At 43.8% G+C, this 27,623-nt stretch overlaps 1 protein-coding gene across 11 annotated transcripts in view; it reads right to left on the bottom strand.

The window, feature by feature from the left end:
* Window positions 1-27,623, bottom strand: part of LRP4 (LDL receptor related protein 4) — a 124,248-nt gene that overhangs the window by 58,013 nt on the left and 38,612 nt on the right. Inside the window, exon 1 of one of the 11 annotated variants that reach the window (XM_029582580.1) lies at window positions 11,431-11,455. The exons of the other annotated variants lie outside the window; for them this stretch is intronic. Within the exon in view, the coding sequence (XP_029438440.1) occupies window positions 11,431-11,440 (10 nt within the window). The 5' untranslated portion in view covers window positions 11,441-11,455. Of the gene's footprint in view, window positions 1-11,430; window positions 11,456-27,623 lie in introns of those variants that run through there. 11 annotated transcript variants of the gene reach the window in all.

Raw genomic sequence — 27,623 nt, forward strand, 5'->3', positions numbered from 1 at the left:
ACACCACATTTTCAGGCCCCCCTGATTAGGGTTTATTCTTCGGGACAGAGCAAAATGCTCGTTAGACGCATGATACAAACGGAGGGATTGTCCCTCCTGCCCTCAAGTCTTTGATGAGCTGTGGGATTTTATGGTATGTGACCTTTAAAAATGTGGTCCTTAAATTGCAGGAAACTCATTTAGTAAATGTTTTTAAATCTCTCTTTTTTTTTATACGCTCCCAACCCCAGACGGCACAGCCAAGAGGGCCATCTCCTCCGAGACTTGGGGGTTGCTACAGTAGCGACAGCCGAAAGGAACTCCTGATTCTGAGGCTAGAATTTAAATACTTTTCACGAGAAAGATGTCCCAGTGCACCCCATAAACTGCTTCTTTTGCTTGCTGCCCGTACTACTTTTTCTGAACTTTTACTTTTAACAGCTCTGCAGATGTTAAGCCTCCCTAATATGGCTGGCATGCTTATGAGCTCATTGCCACGGGCCCATGAAAAACTGCTTTCCATTGCGCGTTGACGTCCGATATATATATATCCCTCTTTCTTTTAACCATGTACGAATGTGAGCTAAAGTCTTAGACCTGATATACAGCGTTATTAGAAATCTGCCTTCTATTTCTGGCCCCCTCTCTAGTTCCACAGTCCCTCCCCCCTCCCTACAGAATCCCGGAACCAGCCCTGCGATCCCCTCCCCCCCCCCCCGCACAAGCAGAGCTGGCAGGTTCTTTGCCGAAAGATTTAGAACTGCAGATGACAGACTGGCAGGTCTCCCCGAAAAGGAGAGAGGATTAATCAGTTCCCTCTCTGATTACATTTTGCTAAAACCTCCCCCTCTCCCAGCTGGTGTCTTTGAGTTATAAAATCTGCTCCTGCCCCCCAGTAGGTATCTCTCTTGCCTATAACCATTGCTCAGCAATTCCTCAACACACATTATAAAACATCCACTTCCTTTCCACAACTTCCACTCCTCCTCTCCTCTGTCATAGCCAGCAAAGATGGCTCCTCTCCCCAAAAGAGGCCCCAGTGCTCTGGGACAGTTGCCTTTCTACATTCCCATATATAAAATTTTTCAGCAGTAAATACCATCAGGGATCCATTCATAATCCAAAGCGATGTACAGCAAAAGATTAACACAAACAGCTATTACATCATACCAGCAGTAACACACCTCTTCCAGGAGAGCCTGCGGGGCAAAGGAGAGACTACGAATGAAGGAAAGGGCAACTAGCCCAAAGCCAGAGGGGCCTCAAACTCGAACCCTTGCAAGCCACAGAATCAGTGGAAGAATTAGGATGAGGACAAAATTACAGAGAGGGGATAAAGTGACTTGGTCAAGATCACTGAGCTGGGATTAGAAGCAAGACCCAGGGAGATGGAAGGAATCACAGGTTGTGAAAAGGTGCTCCTCGTTATTTATTTATTTATATTGTGCGTTGTATACCGTCATTCGGTTTCGCCATCAGAACCGTTTACAGCATTTGGTACATATGTTAATTAAATATATCAGTTTAAATCGGTTAGTTAAATACATTGGTTTTATAGTTTTGTGCATTGTTATAGTTATTTGTTGTAACATGTGCTAGTACATGGTGGGGGGGGGGGGGGGAAGGGTTACAGGGTGAGGTACTTGGGTAGGGAAGGAACTAGGATGGGTCAGTTTGGTGGTTAGTGAAACAGGTTTCCAAGGTTGAGAATATAGATAGGAAGCGGTTGGATAAGCATTTTAGGCTAGTTCAAAGCAAAACAAGGTCTTCGAGATTTGAGTGTACGTTGATATGATGTCACTCATGGGATGGACGGTTGCTTCTTGCTGCTGGTGTGCGTAGGTGTCTGGCAGTGCGGCTGATAGTGTGTGTTTGCATAGGATTTGGTGAACAGTCAGGTTTTCAGTTCTTTTTTGAAGGTTTTTAAGTTGGGTTGAGTTCTTAATTTGATTGGGAGTGAGTTCCATAGTGAGGGGCTGGCGATGGATATAGCTCTCTCACGGGTTGTGTTTAGTTGTGAGGTTCTGGTGGGAGGGATTTTGAGGAAGCCTTTATTCTTTGAGTGTAAGTTCCATTTTGGAGCATGTAGTTCTATGGCTTTGCTTAGCCAGTTGGATTGTTGCCCTGTTATTAGTTTATGCAGAATTATTAGTACTTTGTACTCTATTCGATATTTTATTGGGAGCCAATGTAGTGATGTAAGAGTTGGAGTGATGTGATCATGTTTTTTTGTTCAAGTAAGGATTCTGGCGCTGTGTTTTGTAGGATTTGGAGTGGACGAATAGTATTGAGTGGTAGGCCCAATAGTAGGGCATTGCAGTAGTCAAGGTTGGCGAAGATGAGAAGTTGCAGGACCGTTCTGAAATCATTCTGAGACAGAAAAGGTTTAAAACGTCTGAGGGTAAGTAGTTTATGGTATCCTTCCTTGATCTTGTTAGTTATGTGGAATTTGAATGATAGTTTGTGATCTATGGTGACTCCTAGATTTCTAGCATGCGTGACAGGAGAGATTGATGTTTTTGAGTTTTCCATTTTGAGTGGTTGCATGGGGGAAGGGTTGTTCTATCAAATATGATTATTTCAGATTTGTCAAGGTTTATTATGAGTTGTAGGTCGGATAAACATTGTTTGATTTCTATAAGATAAGTGTTTAGTTTTTTGTAGGTTTCTTCTAATGTATTCAGTATGGGGATCAGTATCTGTATATCGGTGTATAGGAAGTGGGTTAAACCAAGACGTTCTAATGTGTGACAAATTGGGAGAAGGTAGATATTGAAAAGTGTTGCTGATAGAGCATATCCTTGGGGAACTCCTGTGTTGAGGTTGACTTTGTTTGAGAGGGTGTTGTTGAATAGTACTTGGAAATTTCTGCGGGATAGGTAGGATGAAAACCATTGTAGGGTTATGCCTGTGGTTCCTATTTCATTTAGTCTGTCGAGAAGGATGGTATGGTTGACTGTGTCAAAGGCAGCCAATAAATCTAGGAGGATTAAAAGATAGCCTTGTCCCTTGTCGAATCCTCTGAGTATGGATTAATTTAGTGCTAGAAGTAGTGATTCAGTGTTTACGTTTTTCCTGAAGCCGAATTGTGAAGAGTGAAGTATGCTGTTTATTTCCAGGTAGTCCGAGAGTCGGGAGTGGACGATTTTTTCTATGATTTTTGCAATGAACGGTAGATTGGATATGGGACAGTAGTTTTGAAGGTTCTCCGGGTCCAGGTTGTTCTTTTTAATTAGGGGTTTAATGATTGCTGATTTTAGGCATTCTGGGTAGATTCCTTCTATGAGTGAGAGGTTGACTATGTCTGTTATTGTGCTTTCAATCAGTTTAATTATTGGTATGGGAATACTGTCGATGGGATGGTTTCCTGGATTCATGTGTTTGATGATTTTTTTTTAATTTCCAGTGATGAGGTGGGGTTGAAGTTCATTCAAGTTGTTATCTGTTTCTGTGGCATTTTTAAGGTTTGGGTTTATTTTATTTTTTTCCAGCTACAATCACTTCCTACAGCTGGATAGGAAGGACAGAAAGACAGACAAGCATACAAGAAACACACAGAGACAAATGCATAGGAATAAAGGTAAACAAATAGAATTTAAAAAAACTCAAAAATACAGAAGCTGATACCTTTTTATTGTACTAACTTAATACAAAAGTCCAATAACAAGATATCTCTTCATATGGGGGGGAGTTTTGTTAACCTTTTTCTCCATTCATTCAAATGGCCTAACACGGCAGCCACACCATTTTATCCAGCAACAGATGGAAAAGGAACATAAAAGAAACCAAAAGCTGTTTTAGGGTTCCCACAAATGAACAAAAATCTCTATGATCACCATCATGAAAGAGCAGGGTCTGTCCCCACAGCAACACTGTATTAACAGCGCTAAGAAGCATCTGTCCCCATGGTGATGCTGTATCACTAAGAGCAGCATTAAGGAGCAGCATCTGTCTCCGTAGTGATGCTGTATCACTATGAACAGCATCTGTCTCCGTGATGATGCTGCATCTCTATGAACAGCATTAAGGAGCAGCATCCGTCTCCGTGGTGACTGCTGTATCAGTATGAAAAACAGTAAGGAGCAGCGTCTGTCCATATAGCGATTCTATCCAAGCTGTCCTCACAGTGGAATAACTCAATATGCTATAACATGATAGATTTACCATTTTGGGTGCTTTTTTTTCCCTATTAGGCTTAAGCTAAGACTGATTTTTAACCTTGAATTTCTCAAACATGCTAAAACTCAAAAAATACGAAATTATCCAAGATACCTCCCTGACATACGTTCTGGCATTGTCCACCAATCAAATAATTTAGGAAAAAAGTTTTAAACTATTTCATCTGTCACTGAAATCCAAATTCCCCAAACTCCCACATTAGCTTTACCAGGTCTGCCCCTAAATATGTTGATCAGGTGAAAATATTTGGGAAAATGGTGTTACAGAGCAATACTATGGCCCAAAGAATTTTTTTTTTTTTATAATTAGAATTTTATTAGAAACCACAATATACAAATACCGAACACGTTATAACTAGTCTCTAACTCAACGATAGCCCCAAAGCGGAGAATGAGGATATAGTACACAGAGACCCAAGCAAAACAACATTATTTATCATGATCCTTTGATATATCATTTCACTTAAGAAATCAGGCTAACATCAGTAAACAAGCTATAAATAACAAAAAAGCACAACTTGTGTAGTTCTCCGATTTTAAATCCCTACCCAGCCCTCCATCTTTCTCCCCTCCCTTCTGAAAAGGACCCCTACGCCCAAATATTTGGCTGTGCTAGAGCAGTGGTCCCCAACCCTGTCCTGGGAGCCCACCAGCCACCAGCCATTCATAACATGCAAATTTTCTCTCATGCATATTCAATTGTGGATATCCTGAAAACCCAACTGACTGGTTACCCCAGGACAGGGTTGGGGACCACTGCGCTAGAGCACTCTGCCCAGAATGGAGAAGGATTCTTGTCTGAACGCAATAAGCGTTCATTGCTAGATCTTAAGTGGGTCTCTTGCACCAGCGCTATTGAGCCCTGCATTCTATTTACTTCAGAAAATAAAAACAGACTCTTACGATGGGAATGGAGTCCTTTAACATTTAACGATAACATTTTAAAGGAGGTCATGACGTAGTGTATAATACAGAAAAACTTTTAATGAGAGTATGAGGACTGCGATATCAGGATTCCCTATCGTATGCAAAGCTAGTCCCAAATTCCCCAGTTCGTGATCGTGGTCATTTCCCTCCTTGTAGACTCCATTCAAAAATACTCCCCTTACTAATCTCACACCAAGCTTTGACCTCTCCCCCCCCCCCCCCCCCACACACACACCTTCCCCTCCCCATATGAAACCAACTAAAAAAAACCCTGCAATTCCATATATAAGATAGGAGAAGTAGCCATAGAAGTCTCCAGACTCCCAACTTACCAGGCTGCTAAAACTGATAACCATTAGCCATTACATAGAATAACAAAACCAAGTAATAAAAAAACCATTATAGAAATTGGCTTTGAATCAGGTTCTCAGGCAATGAGAAAGCCCAACCATTTATGCTGAATCTTAAGAAGTGAAATTTATTTATTTATTTAGGGTTTTTATATACCGACATTCTCGATATACATATCAAATCAAGTCGGTTTCCATAGAACAAAACTGTTGCCGGTAAGGCGTTACATTAAACAATAAACAGAGTATTGAACAAAAGAACGTAAATCAATAAATATTAAATATAAAAATATAAATGATGAATAATAATAAAAAAAAACAACCAACAAATGCAACAAAGTCAGGAGTTATCTGTATCAGGAATGGATTCTTCGGAGTTTGTGCGCCCATCCCCAACTCGCTGCCAGCGTGGCCCTTCATCCTTCTGTTGAGCCACATTCGGAAGCTGCTGGACATTGGCCTGCACCGTGTAACCAGCTTCTTGCAGAATCTCAGCAGCATCCACCAGGGAGTGAGATAAGCCCCGTATGGAAAACCAGAGCCCGAAAGGATGGAGCCAGCGCTGTTGAATGTTCTTCCTTGTGAAGAATGCTGGTGATAGGCCTCATATCTCGTCATTGCTGGAGCGTGTTGGGCAAAAGGTCAAAGATCCAAATTTCTTGACCTTCCCACTGCACATGCGATTGTTTTCTTGCTTGAATAAATATTTTTTCCTTGAGAGCATGGCCGTGAAAGCATGCTATAATATCACTTGACCGGTTCGCTATTTTGGGACCCAGAGCGCAATGGGCCCTCTCGATTGTGATGTGAGCCTGCTGCACGGAGGCCGAGCTCTCCGGAGAAGCCCCCATAGCCAAAACTCCCTGACAGATGTGTCCCTAATGCCGTACAGTCCAGGTTTTGCAGGGTACCGGGGTCTCCGGTACCCTGCAAAACCTCTAATTCGCCCGGTGTGATCTGTTTTCCAGATCCTCAATCTTAGCCGATTGTGAGCTATGTTCTGTTTGCAGCGACTTGTAGTCACTTTGCAGGCGGCGAATCTCTGTGGCCTGGGATTCACTGGCGATCTCGAAATCGTAAAGTCGCCAGCCCATCTCAGATAGCTCTTCTTTCATTAGGTCCATAATTTCCTTTTTTTATAAATTTTTGATGTCTTGGCAGAGGTGGCGGAACCAGTTGCAAAACTCAGCATGGGTGGGTAGCTCAGAGACCTGAAAAGGAGAGACTTCTTCCTGACCTGGATCAGAGAGTCAGTGCCATCGTCCATCGCCATCTTCTCCAGCTTGGACCGTCCAGATGCTATGCAATTTTTGGTATGAAACGTTTTGGAAAATCGACTGATTTCCTTTTAACAGACATCTGCAAGTTGTTGCAAACCAAACTGGTAAGGTAGGAGGAAATCTGTTCAGCGATGCCCGAGATATTAATGTAGTTAACCCGGTGAGGTGAGGAGCTCTTGTTTAGGAGTGACGTCATATCCTCCCCAAAGAATTATTTTAAGACATTCGAAAATTGCAGAAGTTGATCTTCTTAAAAAAAATATAACAACCTAGCTTCATCAACTGCTTGATATAAATATGTAATGGCAAAATATATATGCAAGGGATGCCTCTGAGAAAGACGTGGCCTAGTGCTTAACAATGGGCTAAGCAGCAGTGAAACCAGAATTCAAATCCCACCCCTCTCACTGACAGACACTCTTTGTAACCATGGGCAAGTCACTGTATCTCCTATTGCCTCAGGTATCCTCTTAGATTATAACCTTTTGAGGGCAGGGACTTATTGTATAGCTCTGCATACATTCAATAGCACCATAAAAATGTTAAATATTAGAAAATCTGGACAATGTTTGTTACATTTAACAATATATGCTTGTTATATTTTGGCCTAGTTCTAGTCTAAAATCCATAGTTTGCTATTTTTGGTAATAACAGAGGGGTGAATCTGATCAAGCTTTGGAAATTCATTTGTAAGATTAACTCTCTGAACAAAAGTGAGATGCCTAACATAACATACATGAAGAGAAGATGATTTATGAATATTATTATCTTGGTATCTGTAATTCCCTGCATCATTCCTGTTGTTTTGGCATTTCTCTCTATTTCAAATACAAGAAAAAAAAAAATACCTGCCTTAGTTTCCCCCAACAGCTAGCTAATTCAGGTTTGTTTTTTTAATTCCTGGTGTTTTTGGAGTTACATAAATGCAAAAACATCTTCTGAACCATGGAAAACCAAACATTTTTTGTGCTCATGCTTTACAATTACTGAACTCGATTTTATGAAAAGCTGGCAGAGCAATAAAGGTTGGGAAAGAAATTGCATGCGGCACATTTCAAGAAAACCAAAACTTCAAAAACAGCCAAACCAGTAGAAATCAATCTGACTTAACAAGGAAGTGCTACAAAAACTATACCTGCGCTGCATGCTGGGGGTACAGAGGCGCGATACAAAAGGCAGCGAGAATGAAAGGCCGACAACAGAACAAAGAGGTTCCAGCCAGAACTACGGGAAACTACTTTCCGGGCTGTGGGACTGGCCTTGGGGCACGTACATGTACAGATCAAAAAAAAAAATCCAGGGGACTTCTGGTTATGCTCTGAACAGTGCAGAGACGTGTTGCTGAGCTCCCACAGGGCCTACTCCAATTTCTTTTTATTTAAATCCTGTCATCGCTCACTAATTTTTTTGTTTGAAACAATGAGCAAGGGGTCTTCTCAAGGCCCCTTACTGGCATTGTGGGCTGAGAAGAAAGCAAAATGCTCAAAAAAACAAAAAAGTGGGGTAAATCACCAGAGCAGGAAAATGAGCCGATGGCGCCCATACTCAATGAGGAGTTGGACGAGACCCCTATGACTACGGGGTTGGCCCAGATAAGATCAAGGGCCTTTTGGAGACCTTTACAGCAAAAATCACCTTGAGCCTGGACAACTGGCTGGGTGTAGCAGTGGATAAAATTGCCCAACTTGTGGACACTGTGCAGGATCATTTGGGATGGCTCGAGGAGGCCGAAACTTGTATCTCCGACCTGGAAGACTCACTGACATCATTGAGTGTGTAGGTGGAAAAGATGGAGCATCAGCAGGTCTTTGTGCTCCAAAAACTGGCCAATTTAGAAAACCGGTTGAGACGGAACAACATTCGAATAATAGGCCTCCCGGAAAAAACTGAGGGACACGATGCCATAAGTCTTTGTGGTGCGCTGGCTTCCCCCGGTTCTTAACATCCCAAGTAAAGATGGCACACTTAAAATTGATCAAGCACATGCCAGTTCGGAGAGGTTCGCCGAGGGCCTTGATAGTGACTTACACAATTTTCGAGATAAGCAACGCATTCTTACTGCAGCTAGAGAAGCAGAATCTGTGTCATATGCAGGAGCAAAGATAATGATCTTTGGCGCCATTTCTGCAGCTCTGGCGAGAAATCGGCAGACCTTTGACACAGTGAAGCAGGAATTTGGCAATTTCGGCCTGCCCTATGCGATGATCTGCCCCGCCAAACTCAAGATTACCTTCTATAACAAAGTGGTCATTTGTTCAGCTCTGCAAGGAGTGGAACGGTTACTGGCTGAAGTGAAACACTGCAATAACCCGCCAGCCGCGACATGATCGTGTTGGGGGCATGTGGCTTGGTTTCCACCGTTCTGCAGCGCCCTGCAGAAGGGACATGGGGAAGCTCACTGGAACTGAATTGTCGTCTACCAGAGTTCTCTTTTTTTATTTCAGTTGTTCATGTTCTTGCTAAGCTTTTAATACAGTTACCCTGCTGTTTCCTGCCTATTTCTGGTGTCTATGATGCTATGTCTGCTCCTGATTGTTCATTTGGACCCTCTCTCTCATATTCTTTACTGATGTGCTTTTTGTTTTTCCCTTTATTTTTAGCACACGCTTTTGAGAGAGCGGGTCCGGTTATTTTGGTCCCCTCGGCACGATGCACCCAGTCTTTTGCAATCTATTTTAGGCTTGCCAATACTCCTAGCTGCAAAGCACTTATTTTTTTGTGCTTTTTTCCAGCTATTGTCTTCTTTCGTTTCAGCGAGTGACAAGTCTAACTCAGGTGCTGCCTGTTCCTCGTGATCGTGCTGGCATTGACACTTGTTATATGATTCAGTCAATGCAGCACTATTGGGAGACAGTACAGATCATTACACTTCTAGATGCTTCATCACGGTTGCAGGGGTGGTCTGTTGGGGTTTTTTTGATAAGGGTTGGGTGGGGGAGGCGGTTGCCCCGGCCTCAATTAGTTTCCCACAGGGGTGGGCTCCAGTTTTGTGTCTTTTGGATTTGTTGGGTTATCATTGTTTTCTAAATCCCATGGCAGTTAGAGGGTTTTCACTACTTTACTCCAGGATCTTGGGGCTATCACACTCTATGGATTCCATTGCTAAGCTATTTTTGCACTCCTGTACTTGGTCACTGCTGGAGGGGCATCTTCCCTGGCCTCTATTTTCCCCTTTCTCTTTGGTTTGGACCTTGGACTGAGGAAGCTCTTTTATTTTGTCTCTCTCTCTTTCTTGGGTCAGAGCCCCCTTGCTAAGCCTGCCATTTCTCATCTCATTTAATGTCTGCCTTTGAGCTTATGTCCTTGAATGTTAAGGGTATCTCATCCCTCATAAAAAGGAAATGAATATTGCAATGGGAGAGCCACAATAGTGTCCACATTCTGTTCTTGCAGGAAACCCACTTGTCCAATGCTGATTACGAGAAATAAAAAAATGGTTGGGAGGGAAGTGTTTATTACTCATCCTTTAACTCTCATAGTCGGGGAGTTTGTGTGTTGCTTAGTAAAAAACCTACCATTGACAGTCCATAAGTCGCTATGTGATCCATAAGTTAGATACGTTATTCTTGACTGCTCTCGATATGATAAATTTGTTTTAGTGAATGTGTATGGCCCCCAACCATGACCAGGACATTTTCTGTAAGAGATTGTTGGACATCAATGTTGCCTTTGGCTATGATAAATTGTGTCTGGGGGGGGAGGAGACTGGAATGTTTGCATGAAACCCTTGTTGGATGGATCAAACTGTCTCAATATCAGTTTGATTGCATATTAGGTGCTACAACCCAAGAAAGAGATCTAGGCATCATAGTGGATAACACATTGAAATCCTCGGTTCAGTGTGCTGCGGCAGTCAAAAAAGCAAACAGAATGTTGGGAATTATTAGAAAGGGAAGAGTGCATAAAACGGAAAATGTCATAATGCCTCTATCGCTCCATGGTGAGACCACACCTTGAATACGGTGTACAATTCTGGTCACCGCATCTCAAAAAAGATATAATTGCGATGGAGAAGGTACGGGCTACCAAAATGATAAGGGGAATGGAACAGCTCCCCTATGAGGAAAGACTAAAGAGGTTAGGACTTTTCAGATTGGAGAAGAGACGGCTGAGAGGGGATATGATAGAGATGTTTAAAATCATGAGAGGTCTAGAATGGGTAGATGTGAATTGGTTATTTACTCTTTTGGATAGTAGAAAGACTAGGGGGCACTCCATGAAGTTAGCATGGGGCACATTTAAAACTAATCGGAGAAAGTTCTTTTTTACTCAACGCACAATTAAACTCTGGAATTTGTTGCCAGAGGATGTGGTTAGTGCAGTTAGTATAGCTGTGTTTAAAAAAGGATTGGATAAGTTCTTGGAGGAGAAGTCCATTACCTGCTATTAAGTTCACTTAGAGAATAGCCACTGCCATTAGCAATGGTTACATGGAATAGACTTAGTTTTTGGGTACTTTCCAGGTTCTTGTGGCCTGGTTTGGCCTCTATTGGAAACAGGATGCTGGGCTCGATGGACCCTTGGTCTGACCCAGTATGGCATTTTCTTATGTTCTTATGCAATCTCGTTTCCTCCTTGTCCTTAATAGATATTTGGCGACACGATCATGCTATGGACAGGGATTATACACTCCCCCGCACAAATCTTACAGCAGGCTGGATTCCTTTTTATGTGCACCTAATTTTCTTGCTAAGACACATGATTGTACCATCCTACCTTGTACCATTTCTGATCATAGTTCTTTGGAGCTTTTGCTTAATCCCTCTGACAATAGGTCCTGAACCCCTCTGTGGCGATTAAACACGTTTTTCATAAATTCCTGTTTGTAAATCGCTTCCAGACATTCTACAAGGGTAAAGATATATTTTAAAACATTCCAGTTAAAATGTTGTGCTTTGGAGCTTACTCTGTTCACACCCAAATTTATCAGGTAAGTTCATTAAAACATGCTCTGAATGCTTACTTGTGTTGGAATTTAACTGTTCTATTTAATATCCTTTTGGATTCTTATTATGAGTTTCTCTACTTTTTCATAGACATCTCTAGATATAAAACTATATGGGTCTACAACATGCAATTAAAAAATTGGCACGTTCCAATTTACTCCAAAGTAAGTAAATCAATTTATAAAGCAGTCTTGGGTTTAAAAAAAAAATGAAAAAATGTTTTGATACATACTTACCATCTTTTCTTTTTATATTTCTAACATCTCCCTTTTAAATTTTTCCATTTTTTTCCCCTTTTCATTAGTGCATCATAGTGATATTCTGGCATTAAACTTGAAAGAATTATTTTACCCTAAGAGTGGATCTGCAAGTGAAACTATTAAAAACTATTAAAAGAACCCTTATTCGAGCCCTTTGTGAAACTTTGCAGGACATGCTTCAAAGATATGATTGAAACACACATATACTACAAATCCCCCTGATGAAGCTGTTTCAGTGAAACAGTGGCCTCTGTTGGGGTACTTTTTCATATACAATGTATCTATATATGAAAGTGTACACAGATACAATGTATATGAAACATTGTATCTGTGTACACTTTCTATTTACAAATAGGATTAAGAGAATTTATATACACTGGATCTATAGGCAGCTGCAATGTCCTTTTATCTTTCTGTGTGATTGAGGTGTGCTAAAATTTAATGCACGGTACGTGTGTGTGTGTGTGTGTGTGTGTGTGTGTGTGTGTGTGTGTGTGTGTGTGTGTGTGATGTGTCTTAACTGTTTTTCTTTATAATTTGTCAATTTTGGGCAGTGAGGGTTCTAGTATCCATTTGGATTTTGTTTAACTCTCTGGTGTTGAAAAATGTTTAAGGTAATTGATATGTAATAAAAGATATTCCACTTTAAGTTGATTAATTCCCTTCTATTTTTGTCTTTTGGTTAGCTTAGCACAGCTCTGGAAAGATGGGAGGTTTCTAACTTTCGAATCCCTGAGTTCAGATTATAACCTCCCCACTCACATACATGCTAATTATTTGCAGCTCCTAGATGCCTTATCTCAACTGTTCGATTTACTGGCTCCTCTTCCAAAGCTGAATGGGACGCCGTGCTATTTCTCTGATCCTGGCCCCTTGGCTGAGAGCACAACATTGGTTTATGGGGGAGGGGTAGGGGGAGTGTTCCAAGGGAAATTTGGTACTGGCACTTCTTGCGGTTTGATTTGCCAGTGGAATGAGGACCTGGGTATCTCTCGTACTATATGGATATGGATATGGAAAAATATCTGTCTTAATGCTCACCGTAGTCCTTTCTGTCAACGCAGAGTTGAATTAATGGTCTGGCTACTGATTAGAACTTATAGAACACTTGTTAGCTTTTCTAATATGTTTTCTGATTATAATCAGAGTCGTTGGCGGGGCTGTGGGGAACGCGGCACATATATACATTGTGGTGGCACTGTGTGGCTATTAAGACAGTTTTGTCGGGCTGCGGCCACTGTCATCGCTGATATTATTGGTGTTCCCATATATTTAGCTCCCCCTTACGGGTCTGCTAGGGAGGCGGGATGGTTCCCTAGTCCCCAGGAAATTTAGATGCCTAGTGGGTCATTTGCTTTTGGCAGCCCGTTTTTCTATTGCTACATTTTGGAAGAGGAACCCAAGTCTTGAATATTGGAATGCTAGGTCCACCAAATTGCAAATATTGACATAAACAGTTTAAGTATGGAGCCATATGGGGTCCATATTATTGTTATTTAGAGAATTCTGTAAGTGACTAAGTGCACTCCTTCTCTTTCGGGTGGACTACCCTCCTGCTGAATTGTACTCTACAGGAGGAGGAGTGTATATTGGAGTTGATGGCTTGTCATGCTCTGTTGATATATGTATTGTACTCATTCCCTCTTATGTTTACATATATATGTTTGAAAAACTATAAATAAAAATCTCGTCACTGCTGTCAGAATCCTCTAGTCTCCCCTGGCAATGAGTTAACAGGAATTAGATCTGCTTTGCCAGGTTCTTGTGACCTGGATTGGCCACTTTCGGAGACAGGATGCTGGGCTCGATGGACCTTGCTCTGACCCAGCATCTTCTGATGAAAGCCTGGCGTGGACAGGACACCAGACACAAACATTATTAGGGAGACGCATAAACAGGTCATCTCCTTCCCTTCCAAATGCAGGAGACACCCCATTGGTACGAAAGACTGAAAAGTGGGAACAAATGCCTGAGGAAGGGAGAGAGTAAACGGGAGAGACCTCAAAAGTTACAAATCGGTGTGAGGGACGTAAGCAGGTAACTCCTGAAAGACAGCATGCCTTTTACTGTCCCCTTTCTAGTGACTTTTAACTGCACGGTCTGGCCTATTTGTTGGTGCATCGCTGCTCTGCCACGCTTTTCCCCCACTGATGAGCTTCTTGTGTTCCCTTAGTGGCTTCCGTCAACTTGAAAGCTCCTCCCCAACTGCAGCATATAATCATCATTCTACCAAAAGAGCCCATGGTGTAGGGCAACTTTGAAGCCACTCTCTCTCTCTCACTGAGTCACCGTGGGCAGCTACATGTCCTGGGGGTTAGACAGCCCACAGGTTGCCCTAGGGCTGTGTGAACGTCGAGGCCCCTCCCCCAAAACAGCAGCTTTGCAGAAATAGCCTCTCCTCCAGGTGGCACTTTGGGAGGGTGTGCGAATTTTGCCTTCCTCGAAAAAGGAAAGCAGGGCCGCGCGCAGGGGCCTCCTCGCTGGCGTCAAAGCAGAAGAATCCCAAAGGCTGGGAGGGGACCGTGAATGTGGGTTTTGTGGTTAGGAAAGGCAAGTTCCATTTCTCCTCTCCTGCAGACCACAAAATACATCAAACACAAGCACCACAGGAAAGGAGGAGGAGACGGGGGGGGAGGGGCATTCTCACCAGAGTCCCACGGGAAGAGCAAGAGAAGAAATAGAAATAAAAAAAAAAAAAAAAGAGACTCCTCTCTATGCAGCCTGTGTTGGCTGTGAGCAGGCAGGTCATGGCTGGCACAGGGGATGGACCACAATGCCACAGTGATATCACCGCCACCCTCAGAGTTGAATGGAAAGCAAAAAAATAACTCTTAACCACTTGCCAAAAATGTAAAAACAAATAAGAGAGATGGGGAATAAATAATGGCAAAGGTTCAGATGCATGGGGGATAAACCGACCAAGACGTCTCCCACAGGAAAAGGGGGTTATGGCAAGGGGCTAGGCGCAGAGGAATAAAATATGCTGAAATCCGTCCAGGGGAGATGGGGTTACAGCACAAGCAGGCTTTAATCTCCTATAACTGATATTTTATTAACCTTCTTTAGACTGAGACACACTGCAATCAGATGGCAATTGCTGGACATAAAACTATTGCTTCAGTCTGCTGCCTGGGTCGGAGGTTTCCCCTCTTCATTCACATTCATTTAGGACGAAAGAGCAGGATTTACGAATGCAATTTTCAAAACTGCCTATGCATTTACAAACCTCACGGGCACTTTTAAATCATATGCTTTATGCAAATTTTGAATGGGGGATATCCCTTTAAAAACCAGTAAGTGAAAGGAACCCATTACTAAAAGCAGCTACAAACTCTGCACCTGCCATTAGTGCAAACAGCCAAGGGGGAGGAGAGCGGATAGCATAGGTACATATTAAAACTGAACTTACACGTGCTATTCTCCTCCTAGATCTAAACACGTCCTCCTTCAGCACTGCTAAAAGGTATGTAAACCGATAGGATGGATTTAGAATGATGAATTCGAAGGACTGTATATAAAACCCGATAAATAAATGTGTACTGCGGGGACCATGCTGTGCTCTTAGCCACACTGGAATAGAGCACATTTTCAGTCACATTTATTACCCTGGTAAATATCAAATTGACTTGGTAAATGCTTTTGATATCAGCACAAGAATTAACAATGAGTACTAGCACCTCGAGCGCTGAGAAACTAAATTTACTTTTTTTTTTTTTTTTTAAACCAACTTGCCTCCTCCGGGTCCTGGTCCCTCCTGGGGTGAGTGAGCCGGGCTCCCCGGTATCACCCCAGGTGCTGCAGTATAAAGACGATAGGGTCCTCAACCCCCAGCCAATACCAGGGGGGATAGTACTCACAGGACCAGACAACCCCCCTGGGAGGCTAAAGGATCCTTCACTGCTGAAGAGATTTTCACCTTTTTTTTTTTTTTTTTTGCAACAAACCTCTCTAGCTAAATCCTTCAAAGCCAACTAAGTAAACCCATACAGACTGTGAGTTTTGCCCCTCCACCATCTGCTGGAGACAGAGAAATACTGATGGACTGTGGGTGGCACCTCAGGGTATAGGGCAGAGTCTGTCCAAAACATCTCTGTCTCCATCTGCTGGAGGGGAGGCAAAGCCCAGGAGTCTGGATTGATTCGGGTCCGTACAGGGAATATCAATTTACTCGGTAAATGCTTTTGATAATTGCCTCCCCCCAATCAGTGATCTTTTTTCTGTTTGCCAAACTTCTTTGCTCTTCACGAGTGCATCTGGCTTCTCTGAAGCCCCCAGCCCAATCACAGCAAACTCTTCCCCCCCCCTCAGACATAACCCATCTGATGTTATCGCATGTCACCTCACCTGGAATACCTTTGGGGCAAGGACACATTCATTCCCTTCAGCCCTTTCTTTTTTCTACTCGTGCTACAAACTGTTTCTTTTTTTTGCCTCTTTGTAAAGTACCGTGTACATTATTGGCACCCCATAGACGATAAGGAACAATAGTAAAACATGCACTTAAATTTACATACAGTTGGCCCCAGAGACTAGGAAATCAGCATTTTTACATTTTTTTTTTCTTCCAATGGGTCCTGTGGGAGTTTGTTGGTTGAGCATTTAGAGTCTGAAATTTAAAAGCATGCAATTCTCGTCTCAAAGGGCAGGAAACTCTTATTCAAGAGCCCTCACCATGCTTTCTGCAAGGATGGACAGAAGGTTTGCAATTCTCCTCCTTTCCTGGAGGTGCAATTTGAAGAAAGGAAAAAAAAAAAAAAAAAAAAAGGTAAAAGACGATGTATTTTAGAATGAAAATAACACAAAATCACCTATGTAAAGCACCAACTGCCTGATTCACTACATCTTTTCTCCAATTCGGTCTCTATGGGAAAATACTTTGATGAGTCAGGCCCCAAGGTTTTTGGGGGATTTTTTTGTAAATAAAGACTTAGTGAGTCTGGCAGTTGCTGCTTTACAAGGCGTAACGGGGGGAATTGGATTCAAACAGCAACTGAAGGCCCTGACTTTTACGGCCTGGGAAACTGATAAGCAGTGGGGTAACCTACACGGCGCAGCAGCTAGAGGCATAAGCTTGCTGGGCAGACTGGATGGACCATTTGGTCCTTTTCTGCCGTCATTTCTATGAATAAAGACCCAAATGGCCCATCCACTCTGCCCAGCAAGGTGCGTAGGGTTGCGAATGGCCTCTCCTGGCAGGTTACCCCCTCATTTGCTTTTACGGTTATAACTGATGCTCATGAAGGTTACTCCTCGCCTTCTTTAGGGTCGTAACTGATGTTCCAGGCAGGTCACCCTCTCACCTGGATTTCAGGGTTTTCACTGTCACCCCAGGCAGGTTATTCCCCTCTCCCCCCCCCCCCCCCCCATGCCTTCTGTTTAGGGTTGAAAGTACTGCACTGTGCAGGCCACCCCCTCACCTTCGTTAGACTTGTAACGGCCGTTTTGTGTGGGTTTCTCCCCCTCACCTTCTTTAGGGTCGAAGCTGCCACCTCATGCACGTTAACCCCCATGCCTTCTGCTTAGGGTTGTAACTGCCACCCCCCTGTGCGAGTTTCTTCTCCCTGCCCCCCCCCCCTTCTCAATAGGGATTTGAAAACTCCTTTTCGATTCCCCAGAAACTCCCCCTGTCAAGGCAGCCATCAGTCTGTCCATTGTGCAACGCCATGAGGTCTTCCAGCCCCATTACAGGATAGCAACTTTCAGACAGTTGATTAATATGGGCGAAACACCAAATTAAAACTAATCACGGACCACGCCTAGTCACACAGAAGTCCACAGCCCACTGCATTTTCTTTATCCTCTGCCAGACAAGCTAAAGCACAACAAATCGGGAGATTCCTAGGGAACTGCAGACAAGACCAGAGTTTTTTTTCCCTTTTGGCTAAAAGGCCAAAAGATTCATCTCTTGCTTGATCTCAACGAGAAAACTCTTCCACACAAGCCATTGCAGCAGCTATGGAAAACATCCTTGCTCCTGGCTGAGTGTGCAGCCCCTTACTCAGAGCTGGAGTACTTAAGCACACACACTCAGAGGCACAGCCCTCCTCTGTGTGTGTGTGTCTCTCTCTCTCTTGCTTTTCCCCTGCTTCACGTCCCATCGCTCTCTCTAGCTCTCCATCTCTTACTGTTTCACATTCAGTCTCTCTCTGGCTGGATTCCTGCCCGCGGTGCAATGCTACTGCTGCTCAGAGTCCAGAATTACTTTTGGAACGAAGGCGGCTGCATTGATCTACGGCCAAAAGAAATAAGGGCAAGAAAGGGGGGGACTTGTCAAATGTAAACAGAAGAGCACCTCACACAGAAGCGGCATGGCATGAAGGCGGAAGAGGAGGAGGAGGCGGCAACGACACATGGAAAGAGAAAGCAATAATGAAGACAGGACAGAGAAACCGGAGCATGCACATGGCCCTTGAGTCATCACCGAGCAGCTGGGGAGTCGGCCTGCCCTTCTCAAGGATGCCCGGGCAGGTGTTGGGAAGGCAGGAGGAGAGTTCCCAGCCAGGGGTTGTGAGGAGGATACGCAGTGATTAGAAGGGGTGGGAAGAGGATGACTTAGCATTCAGTGTCTATGTCTGGCAGTCTGGGGCACTTCCTCTTATTAATAACAAGGAGGAGGATTACTTGTTTGGCAGTCAATAGTTGAATACCTGGTTCCAGTAATCAGGGGACTTCCCTGCTGTTTCCATCCAGGCATGCCAAAGGCCATAACCCCCTTAAATACAGGCCACTGCCTCCGCGGCTGCACTATTCTCACCTATCCTGCTCCCTTCTTACATTCCCTGCTTCTCTCCTTCCTCCTCAGCAATATTGCAAAGGGGTTAGAAGGAAAAGTTTGCCTTTTTTTTTTTTGCAGATGACAATAAGATCTGTAACACAGTGGACAGCCCTGAAGGAGCAGGCAGAACGAGCGAGTGATAGGAAGTTAAGATTCAATGTAAAAAAAAAAAGTACAGAATCCTGCATTTAAATTACATTTGAGATGTAGAGCTCACCTTTCTAAAGGTGGGTAAGGAGGAGCAAGGATACAAGTGAGACAGAAACAGCTTGGTGGAGCATGTTAAGGGCTAGATAGAAACAGGTCTTCTGAGTAGTGCTAGACTCCACAAACACAACTATCACCCTGAGAACCAAAGTGGAGAGCTCGGGCAGGTAGATGTTGGTTGTAAGCCTGTCTCATTGAATTGAGGGATAGACTTTTAGGCCTTTGCAGAGAGTCTGATTCACACCTCCATTCCACTGGGGTCAAATACCAAGGGAGTAATTTCACCTGTTTCATTCCTTTGAGTGGAAGATCCTTCAGCTGAGCTTCCTGACGGGATCTTAGCTGGCTTTCTGGGGCCTATCAGGATAGTCAATGATATTCTGGACTAAAACATCTCATGACCTTAAAGGCCAGACTCAGGGCCTTAAAGACAATATATCAGCTCAGTGGCAGCCAGTGCATGGAAATGTGTGTAAGGATGAGGCCTTGTCTCATCTGTGGTATCCGACGACTACTTTGGCCATGGTATTTTGCACCACCTGGAGTCTGGAAAGGTTTATCTTTGGGAGTCCTGTGTAAACGATGCTACAGTAGTCCAGGCAAGATTAAAAACTCCCTGTGCTTCCCAATCCTATTCCACAATAAATATAACCACCACTGTACATTATTTCAGTTGCAGTCTGTCTGATCTAAACTGACTGTGATCTGCCTTGAGGCCATTCTTGGAAAAAAGGCAGAATATCAAATGTCTATAAATAAATACCACCACTGCTTGCATGACAGTTCTTAACTCACTTTGATGTAAGTAGGGGCACAGTTGTATCACTAAGCACAAGCTCAGGAAGGCTTTTCTAACTATGGAGCCTACCGAAGCCTTCACAGAATGCAGAGAGTCAAGAAGCCTCCTAGATTTGCATTGAGTGGTTAGAACTGGACCATCCACCACTGGGGATGCATTGAGGACAGGCCATCCCTAACCCCGATCACCTTGGTCTTGTCTGAGTTCTATCACATCCATGAACCAAGGACTATGAAGCATTAATCTAATAGGAGTGCCTTTTATAGGAGTATTTCAGAGGCATCTGTATAATGCCGGTGTAAAGTGTAACAGTTAAGGCACAGACATTTTAGAACTGCACCTACTGGCTGGATAAAGATGTTAAAGATTTATGGGTTGATCCCTGGGGCACTCTGAAGGGAAGTCAACCAATGTTTAGAGGAATGGGCATTGGTCCTATCCTTTAGAAAGGAGGCAAACCAGTTTGATACAGTATATTTTATCCCCATGTTGCTGAGTCTGTTTTGCAGTAGTGGGTAGTCTACTAGGTTGAATGCTGAGGATAGGTCCCAGTTGGCCCAGTGCCTTCTTTATCCCTCAGTAGATGAAGGTCATCAGGAAGCACGGTGAGGACCATCTCAGTGCTGAAGCTTTTCCGGAACACAAATTGTGCAGATCTAGAAGGACTTTCGTTATGAGAAAGTTCGTGACTCAGTGTTCAATTACCTTAGTTACAAATGGCAGACTGGCAACTGGCATGAAGTTTTCACAGAATGTGAAGTCCAGGAAAGCCTTTATTAAAACTGGGCAGAGTGGCCGCTTTGAAACAAGCGAAAAAATATTCGGAATTTAAGGAGTTGCTGATGATGTTTTTCAAATCATATTAGCATTGTCTTGTTAGAGTTTCTGAGAAGCCATGCTGGGAACGGGTCAAGGTCATGTGTGCTCTGACTAAATTTGGTTACCATGGCTTTGACCTCGAGAGCAGTGTCTTCTCTAAAATTGTTGCATGTTGTAGTAGTTTAGGGCCTCGTCAGCGACAGTGATGAATGAGTTGGCTATGTCTTGTCTGATATTTTGACTACTTTTTTCACAAACATGTTTGCCAGTGCATCACAGTCTGGCACGTTTACCTCTGGAGCTGTTCTCTCAGATGTGCCCCTTAGATAGTTTCTGGTTATCTGAAATGCTTCTTTTGAGCTATTAGCTCCAATGATGGTTTTGGTAAGATATATATTTTTTTTTTCTTTTTTTGCCTTTTGGATTTCTTTTCTGTATATTTTAAACTTAAGTGCCCAGATGATTCTGACTTCCCTCTCACCCAAGGCTCACTAGGTGCATTCTAGTTGCCAGCAGCCCTTTTTAGGATTTTCAGTTACTCAGGGTACCATGGTGAGGTGGCTTTGGCTGGTGCCTTTCTAGGTTTCAGTGGGGCCACTAAGTCTGGTGCATTCCAGAACGATTTTTTCCAAGTCTTTATCAGGTCATCTGTGGGATGAATCCTGGTAGTGGGCTCTGTTAGTGACAACATAGCTATGAATTTAGATTTGTTAATTTATTCCTCTGGAGACAGTCTGCATTTGGACTGTAGAAATCTAAAGGACCAGTTATTGCTGATTTGAAGTCATGCTATAGTTATCTCTTTTTATTTCAATTGTAATTTTATTGTATATTTGTTGATATGATTTTGAATATTATGCAGTTGTAATTATTGTTGTTACATTTATTACATTTTAATTTTCCTATTATGTTATTTATTTCAGTTTGAATGCTGCTATGAATTGATGTTGGTTTATTAATTTTTTTGTTATTTATGGTCTGCTTTGGAAAATGCTGCAACATATAAATGCAAATAAACAAATAAATCATGGGGCTGCGATACTGACGTGCATTAACTAAGAACAAGACCTCAGGTTTGATTGGACCTGACAATCTGAAGGTAACAAAACAGTGTGGTAAGGTGGATGCTCGGGGTGCATAGCGAGAGACATAACGGGTAGAATAAAAGTGGCGATAGTGCCTCTGTAGAGGTCGGTAGTGAGACCTCCCCTAGAATATTGCGCCCAGTTCTGAAGGCTGTACCTCCACATAAATATAGATGGGGTGAAGTCTGTCCGGAGATGCAGGTCTTAAGCACCTAAATATGTCTACCTTAGAGAAGAGGAGAGACATATGACACATACCTCAAAGGTTTCGATAATACACAAGAAACAAGCCTTTTTCAAAAGGAAAGAATGCTCTAGAACAGGGGATGGGCAATACCAATCCTTGAGGCCCACCAACCAGTCAGGTTTAAAGGCCATCCCTGCTCCTTCTGGACTTGGCGAAATCAGCTACATGAGATGATGACCATGGAAAGTATGGCGGCACGAGGCTCTCCCCATCGACGACGACGCTTCGCATCCATCTGGGGTCCCTACCTGCAATCATTACCCCATCGTGCGAGGAGTATGGTTCTGAATGATTGACCATTTTCTGCTCACTGACTGTCTGATCCCTCTAGCGGACTGCACCTAGGTTTCACACACGATTCCTCATTATTGTATCTGTTATTGGGGGGGGGGGAAGGGGGGGGAAGGGGGAGGGGGGTAGGGTATGGTTCTCTGTGGGGGTTACAGTGATTTCATGTTGGGTTTGTTGCTCAGGAGAGAGATCTGACTACACTCTCTCTTGCGATGTTCTTTTTCTATACAAAAACCTAATAAAATTGTTTAAACATAAAGGCCATCCCTAACGAATGTGCATGAGAGAGATTAACAATTTAGCCAGTGTGCATTCAGTATGTCCAACACGAAATCATAACAAGTTAACAAATCTGTCCGACTGGGATCTCTGACTCCCCTCCTCTCCATCATTCTGTCCTAGATCTGTGACTTGCACCTTCCTTCTTCCCCCACTACACGACCAGCCCTTTTCATCTTTTAGCCTTAGCTACTCTTTGCAAATGTCGACGCTTTTGCTTCGTTTAGAGAGCCTGCCTATCATGTCCTACCCCCTTGCACTGAGTAAATAAACGTATGCCTTCGCCTCAATTTCTTATGCCTTACTCTAAGACCAAAGGTCTCCACCTAGCAATCCAGGCCTTCCTCAAACACAGCTCCTCTTCCTCCATCTCCCTTCCTGACTCCGACTTCTCACTTGTGTCCATAAACCTTGATGCAAACCTTCACACAGAGCTATCTCGGACGTCTCACTTTCCCAGTATCTGCATATTTGCCTTTAAGCACTTGCACAAGATTGCTTTTTCTCAATGTTTTCTTGATGGTTATTGCTAACATCCTCCTTCGCAATTGTCTTGATTAATGCACCTCTTTTCTCTGGCGTCCCCAAGTCTCAAACCCCATATCTTCAGCATGTACAGAATGCTGCTCATTCCTGTAAGAAAGGAGCCACCATACCAAGATCCCGGACACGGAATCCTACGGCTTCCAGATCTTTCTTTTGGAATCAAGGTCAAAATTGCACTCCTCTTTCAAATTCTTCTTGGACGTGCACTTGTCCCCTCCGTAACCTCACTTCTAGTCATCCTTTCACACCCTAATGCTTGTCTTTTCAATAAACCACCACACCGCTACTCACATTTGGATGTTTGAGTGTGACCAAACCCTCTGGGTGAAATTATGGAAAAGCATCTTTCTCACTTCATCAAATCTCTCCTTCTCTTCCAATCCCCAGCACCAGATTCCTCTCTTTCCTGCTGTCCACTACGTTTTGCAGACCCCTATAGTCCTGGCTATGTAGTCAGTTCTGCACTGATAATCTCTAGCTTCATTCCTTTTTTTTTTTTTTTTTTAAATACCATGGTACCAGTCTAGGGTTAAATGTGGAATTGTTTCTATTTCCGTTCAAATTCAGTCTGGAAAGAACAACAAAATGCCATTCAGGTACCTTTGATATGGGAATAAGTCATCCAGGAGTGAAACTGCCTCCCAGAGAAGGATTAGTTAATGCGGTATTAATACACTTTGTAGTGTGAATGCTAATGGGGAATGAGTCCAACCAGAAGATGCTTTTGGATCAGAGTGTATGAAATGTGATAATTCTAATCCTGACCCGTTAAAAGATTAATGATCTAGGAATGCTGTAGGGTGCTATTTTTATGAGAGAACTGAATGTAGTTGGCAAGCATTTTGAACACCACTTGTATGAAAAACAGAATCGAAGGCAGAAAAATGGAGCTTAGAAAAGCAATTTTAGCCTTTACCTTTAGTAAAAAGGCAATGAAATTATGTGAAATGAGTTATTCATGACACTACAGGGCTGCAAGCCGAGTGCCATTTCTCTATAATCTGTAGGTTAGCAGGGAGCATACACAGGCAGGAGGGAATCCGCGTCGGGGCAATGCCCAAAAGTTATCATTTGTAATGGAGATTTAATGCACCGTGAGGCCTTCAGTTTGCCTGGTGCCAGAGAAGGAGGAGGATTTCTTCTGCCATTGGAGCTTGGATTTTCCAGGGTGCCCGTTTAATTTAATTTTTGGACCGGTCAGTCCCTTCGAAGCGGCTTATATTCAGGCACTGTAGGTATCAGCTGAAGCAGCAGTAGGACTTCCCCCACCATCAGCAGCACGGTAGGATCATTTTGTTGGGACACTAGTCGTCTGTCATGCGAGAACTTGCTGTAGCCTCTTATGGGGGTTGGCCAACTCTGGTCCTCGAGAGCCACAAACTGGCCTGGTTCTCAGCATATCCACAATGAATATGCAAGAGGGAGATTTGCATACAACAAACAGTGCATGCAGATCTCTCTCATGCATATTCATTGTGGATATCCTGAAAACCAGCCTTCTTTGAGGCTCTCGAGGACTGAGTTGACCACCCCTGTGACTATTCGATATGAAGACAGAGATGTAAATCAGAGATCAAGATAATGTAACCTAAAGTTACAGAAACAGTTCTAATTGTTTGGGCACCATACATGGACTGTACATATTCAGAAAGAAGCTGTTTGGTACCATGCAAGTATTAATAAGAACACTAGCAGTAAATCTGAGAGGTTGAGATGAGACCCAATATATCCTGATTTAAGAGAAGTTCATTCTTGTCACTGTCTGTGCAAGACAAGCCCAATATAAGCCTTGTACCGCCAGTCCCATGAATACATACTCTGTGTGCACACACATACACACCTCTCCAACAATAGGGTCAGAGCAGGATATTAAAATAAAAATTCAAATCTAGTGTCATCCAGTGTCCATCCACTACCAGGCCTAATAAGTGTCCATCCACTACCAGGCCTAATAAGATTTTATATTAGGCAATATTTCAAGTTAAATAAATTGTGGAAAACAAATCCGACTCAACAGATGTAGCAAACCTGCCATATCACAACTCATAGGACTCCAACAGCAATAACCCTACCCATGTAAAGGCAGCACTGCAAATATTACACTTAAGCCCTAGAGCACCAATATGCCTCCTTTTGGAAAAACACAATGAACATTCTGCTGGCAGAACACTCAGCTTGGTCACCCTTGCAGAACACAGACAGACCTTCACCAAATACAGATTTCCTTCTAAGCTTAAGCCAAGCCCCCCTAGTCATTCATGTGGGGCGGGTTATGTTGGACCTGGTGAGCTCCTGTCACTGGAGAATTTTTATTTATTTATTTATTTATTTATTTAAATGCTTTTAAAATATACCGACATTCATAGGACACATCATGCCGGTTCACAATCAACATTGCAAAGGAGGAAGAGGAAATTACAAATAACAGGGAGGGGGGAGGTGGAGCAGTGAAGGAAAAAGGAGAGGATGGGGGTCAGGTGACAGTAAGCGCAGAAGTTGCGGGAAGGAGAAAGGTAGTGAAGTGCTAGGGGAGAGAGAAATTGATAGGAACTGTGTTAAAAAACTGAGAATAAAAAATTAACAAATTTACAAAATCAGCAATTCCCTAGGAATGAGGGGCGGTATTTTGTTACCTAACACCCATGCACAGCAGCCAGCCAGCCCACCATCTCAGACCTCCTTCCACAACCAGCCAGTCAGTCTCAGCCATCCCTAGCCAGCAGCCAGTCTCTAGCCTAACCAACCTCCCCCACCCCCCTCATTCTCCTGGACCAGTCAGCCTACTTCCAGCCTCAGACCCCACCACCCCCCAACCATCCTGCCTCCCCCAGCCTAGAAGAGCAGCTCTGTCCACTGCTGACAGAACGCAGAGGGCCGCACAGTGCCGGCGCTTCAAAAGGTTCTACAGGCCAGGGTCCGGGTGACCCACCCTGTTCCGGCGCCTGCAAGACCCATTGCAACATACTCGGCAGGACTGGACTTTTAGAGTCAGTTTCTAGAACGATCCTTGCAAATTCTTGTTATAAAGAAATATTTTATTATAAACGAAAGTGTCAAGAACAGGACTCCCCACTCCATATTCTATTCAGTTTCAACTAAAGCAGTTAGGGGGGACCCTCACTCTAACACTCATTCCCAGAGTTCTTTGGCAGAATTTAAATCTTGATACCAAGTGCTGCTGAGCGCTTTTGGCCTCTCTCAATCACTCGTCCTGTAGTCGGGTTCTCACTTTGCTCCTCTTCCTCCTCCAGGTCTTTTATCAATTCAAGAAACTTTATTGGCATGACAAGTTGCAGCTCTCTCCCCCCCCCCCCCCCCCCCCCCCTACACCTCTCTTTGTGTCTCTTCATTCAGTCTGAGAAAGTCTATTTAGCTTTACCTCCCCCAACGATGGAGATGCCCTTCTCTGGCCTGCCCCAGCAGGATGTCCGAATATGGCCTGTGAACATTTCCCTATGATGCTGTTCAGTCATTAAAGTGAACAAAGCCTGGTGCCACTGCAGTCCTTCCCCTGCCGTTTCACCCTCCCTCGGGCCTTTCATCTAATGCAACCAAGTAAATAACATTTGCTTTCATTTTTTTGCATGGACCAGGAGGTTTTCGTCCTGCTCATTTTGGCTTTCCAGCTTAGCCAGAGCGCCTTCCTTCACACCTTCCTGGGGTCTTCCAGCCTGTTTTCTATCTGCTCTCATCTTAGTTTTAACTCCGTCACTGTGGGGATGTGGGCGAGGGGATGGGGTTTGGAGGCCCAGCACCAGGGCTCTTGCTGGACCCCTGCAGTCAAGGGCCTTAAATCCATCCAGTTGCCGTTGTCATTCGGCGATGATGGATTCTCTTCCCCTCGGGGGGGCCTTTGCAGCATCCCCAGCTGGACCGGGGAACAGAAGACAAAGGAACAGCATCAGGAGAGGGTGGTGGATGGCCCCCCTCCCCAGAAGAGGTGGTGAAGACGAGAACAGTAACGGAATTCAAAAGGGCGTAGGATTAACACAGAGGTTTCCCTGTCGGCCAGGTGATGGACAGGAAGAGTCAGGGTAACCTTAGGGCAACGTTTGATGAAATATTTTTGCATGGGAGTAACCTGCACAGAGCGGCAGTTACAACCAGCCGGTGGTGCATTCAAAGGATCCAGCTGGACACACCTTACAGTTCATGTATGGTTTAGCTTATTACTTAATCAACGTTCAATCCAGTCCACTCGTGATTGCGGTAGGGCAGGGGCAGTTCACTCTCGTGCGTGCGGGACAGGCCCTCTGTGCACAGCAAGAAGGAATGAATAAACAAGGCTGGGGGAGAGAGGATCTGGCCATTACCTGATTACTAACACACGTAAAAGAGAGCATATCACACCCATCTTAGTAGACCTACATTGGCTGCCCATCCAGTTCCGCTCCCAATACAAAACCCTTACTATTCTTCACAACACCCTCTACAATAACAACTCCCCCTGGCTTAAAGAAATGCCCCACTTCCACCTCTCCACCCGCCAGACTAGATCCACCTCCACAGGCACCCTCCACACTCCCCCCCCTCAAAACTGCCCGCCTATCCACCACCAGAGAAAGAGCCTTTACCATCGCAGGCCCCGCCCTCTGGAATTCCCTCCCCACATACCTCCGTCTTGAACCCTCCCTAACCATCTTCAAAAAAGGCAT

Source organism: Rhinatrema bivittatum, chromosome 17, assembly GCF_901001135.1.
Source record: "Rhinatrema bivittatum chromosome 17, aRhiBiv1.1, whole genome shotgun sequence".
Classification (NCBI taxonomy): Eukaryota; Metazoa; Chordata; class Amphibia; order Gymnophiona; family Rhinatrematidae; genus Rhinatrema; species Rhinatrema bivittatum.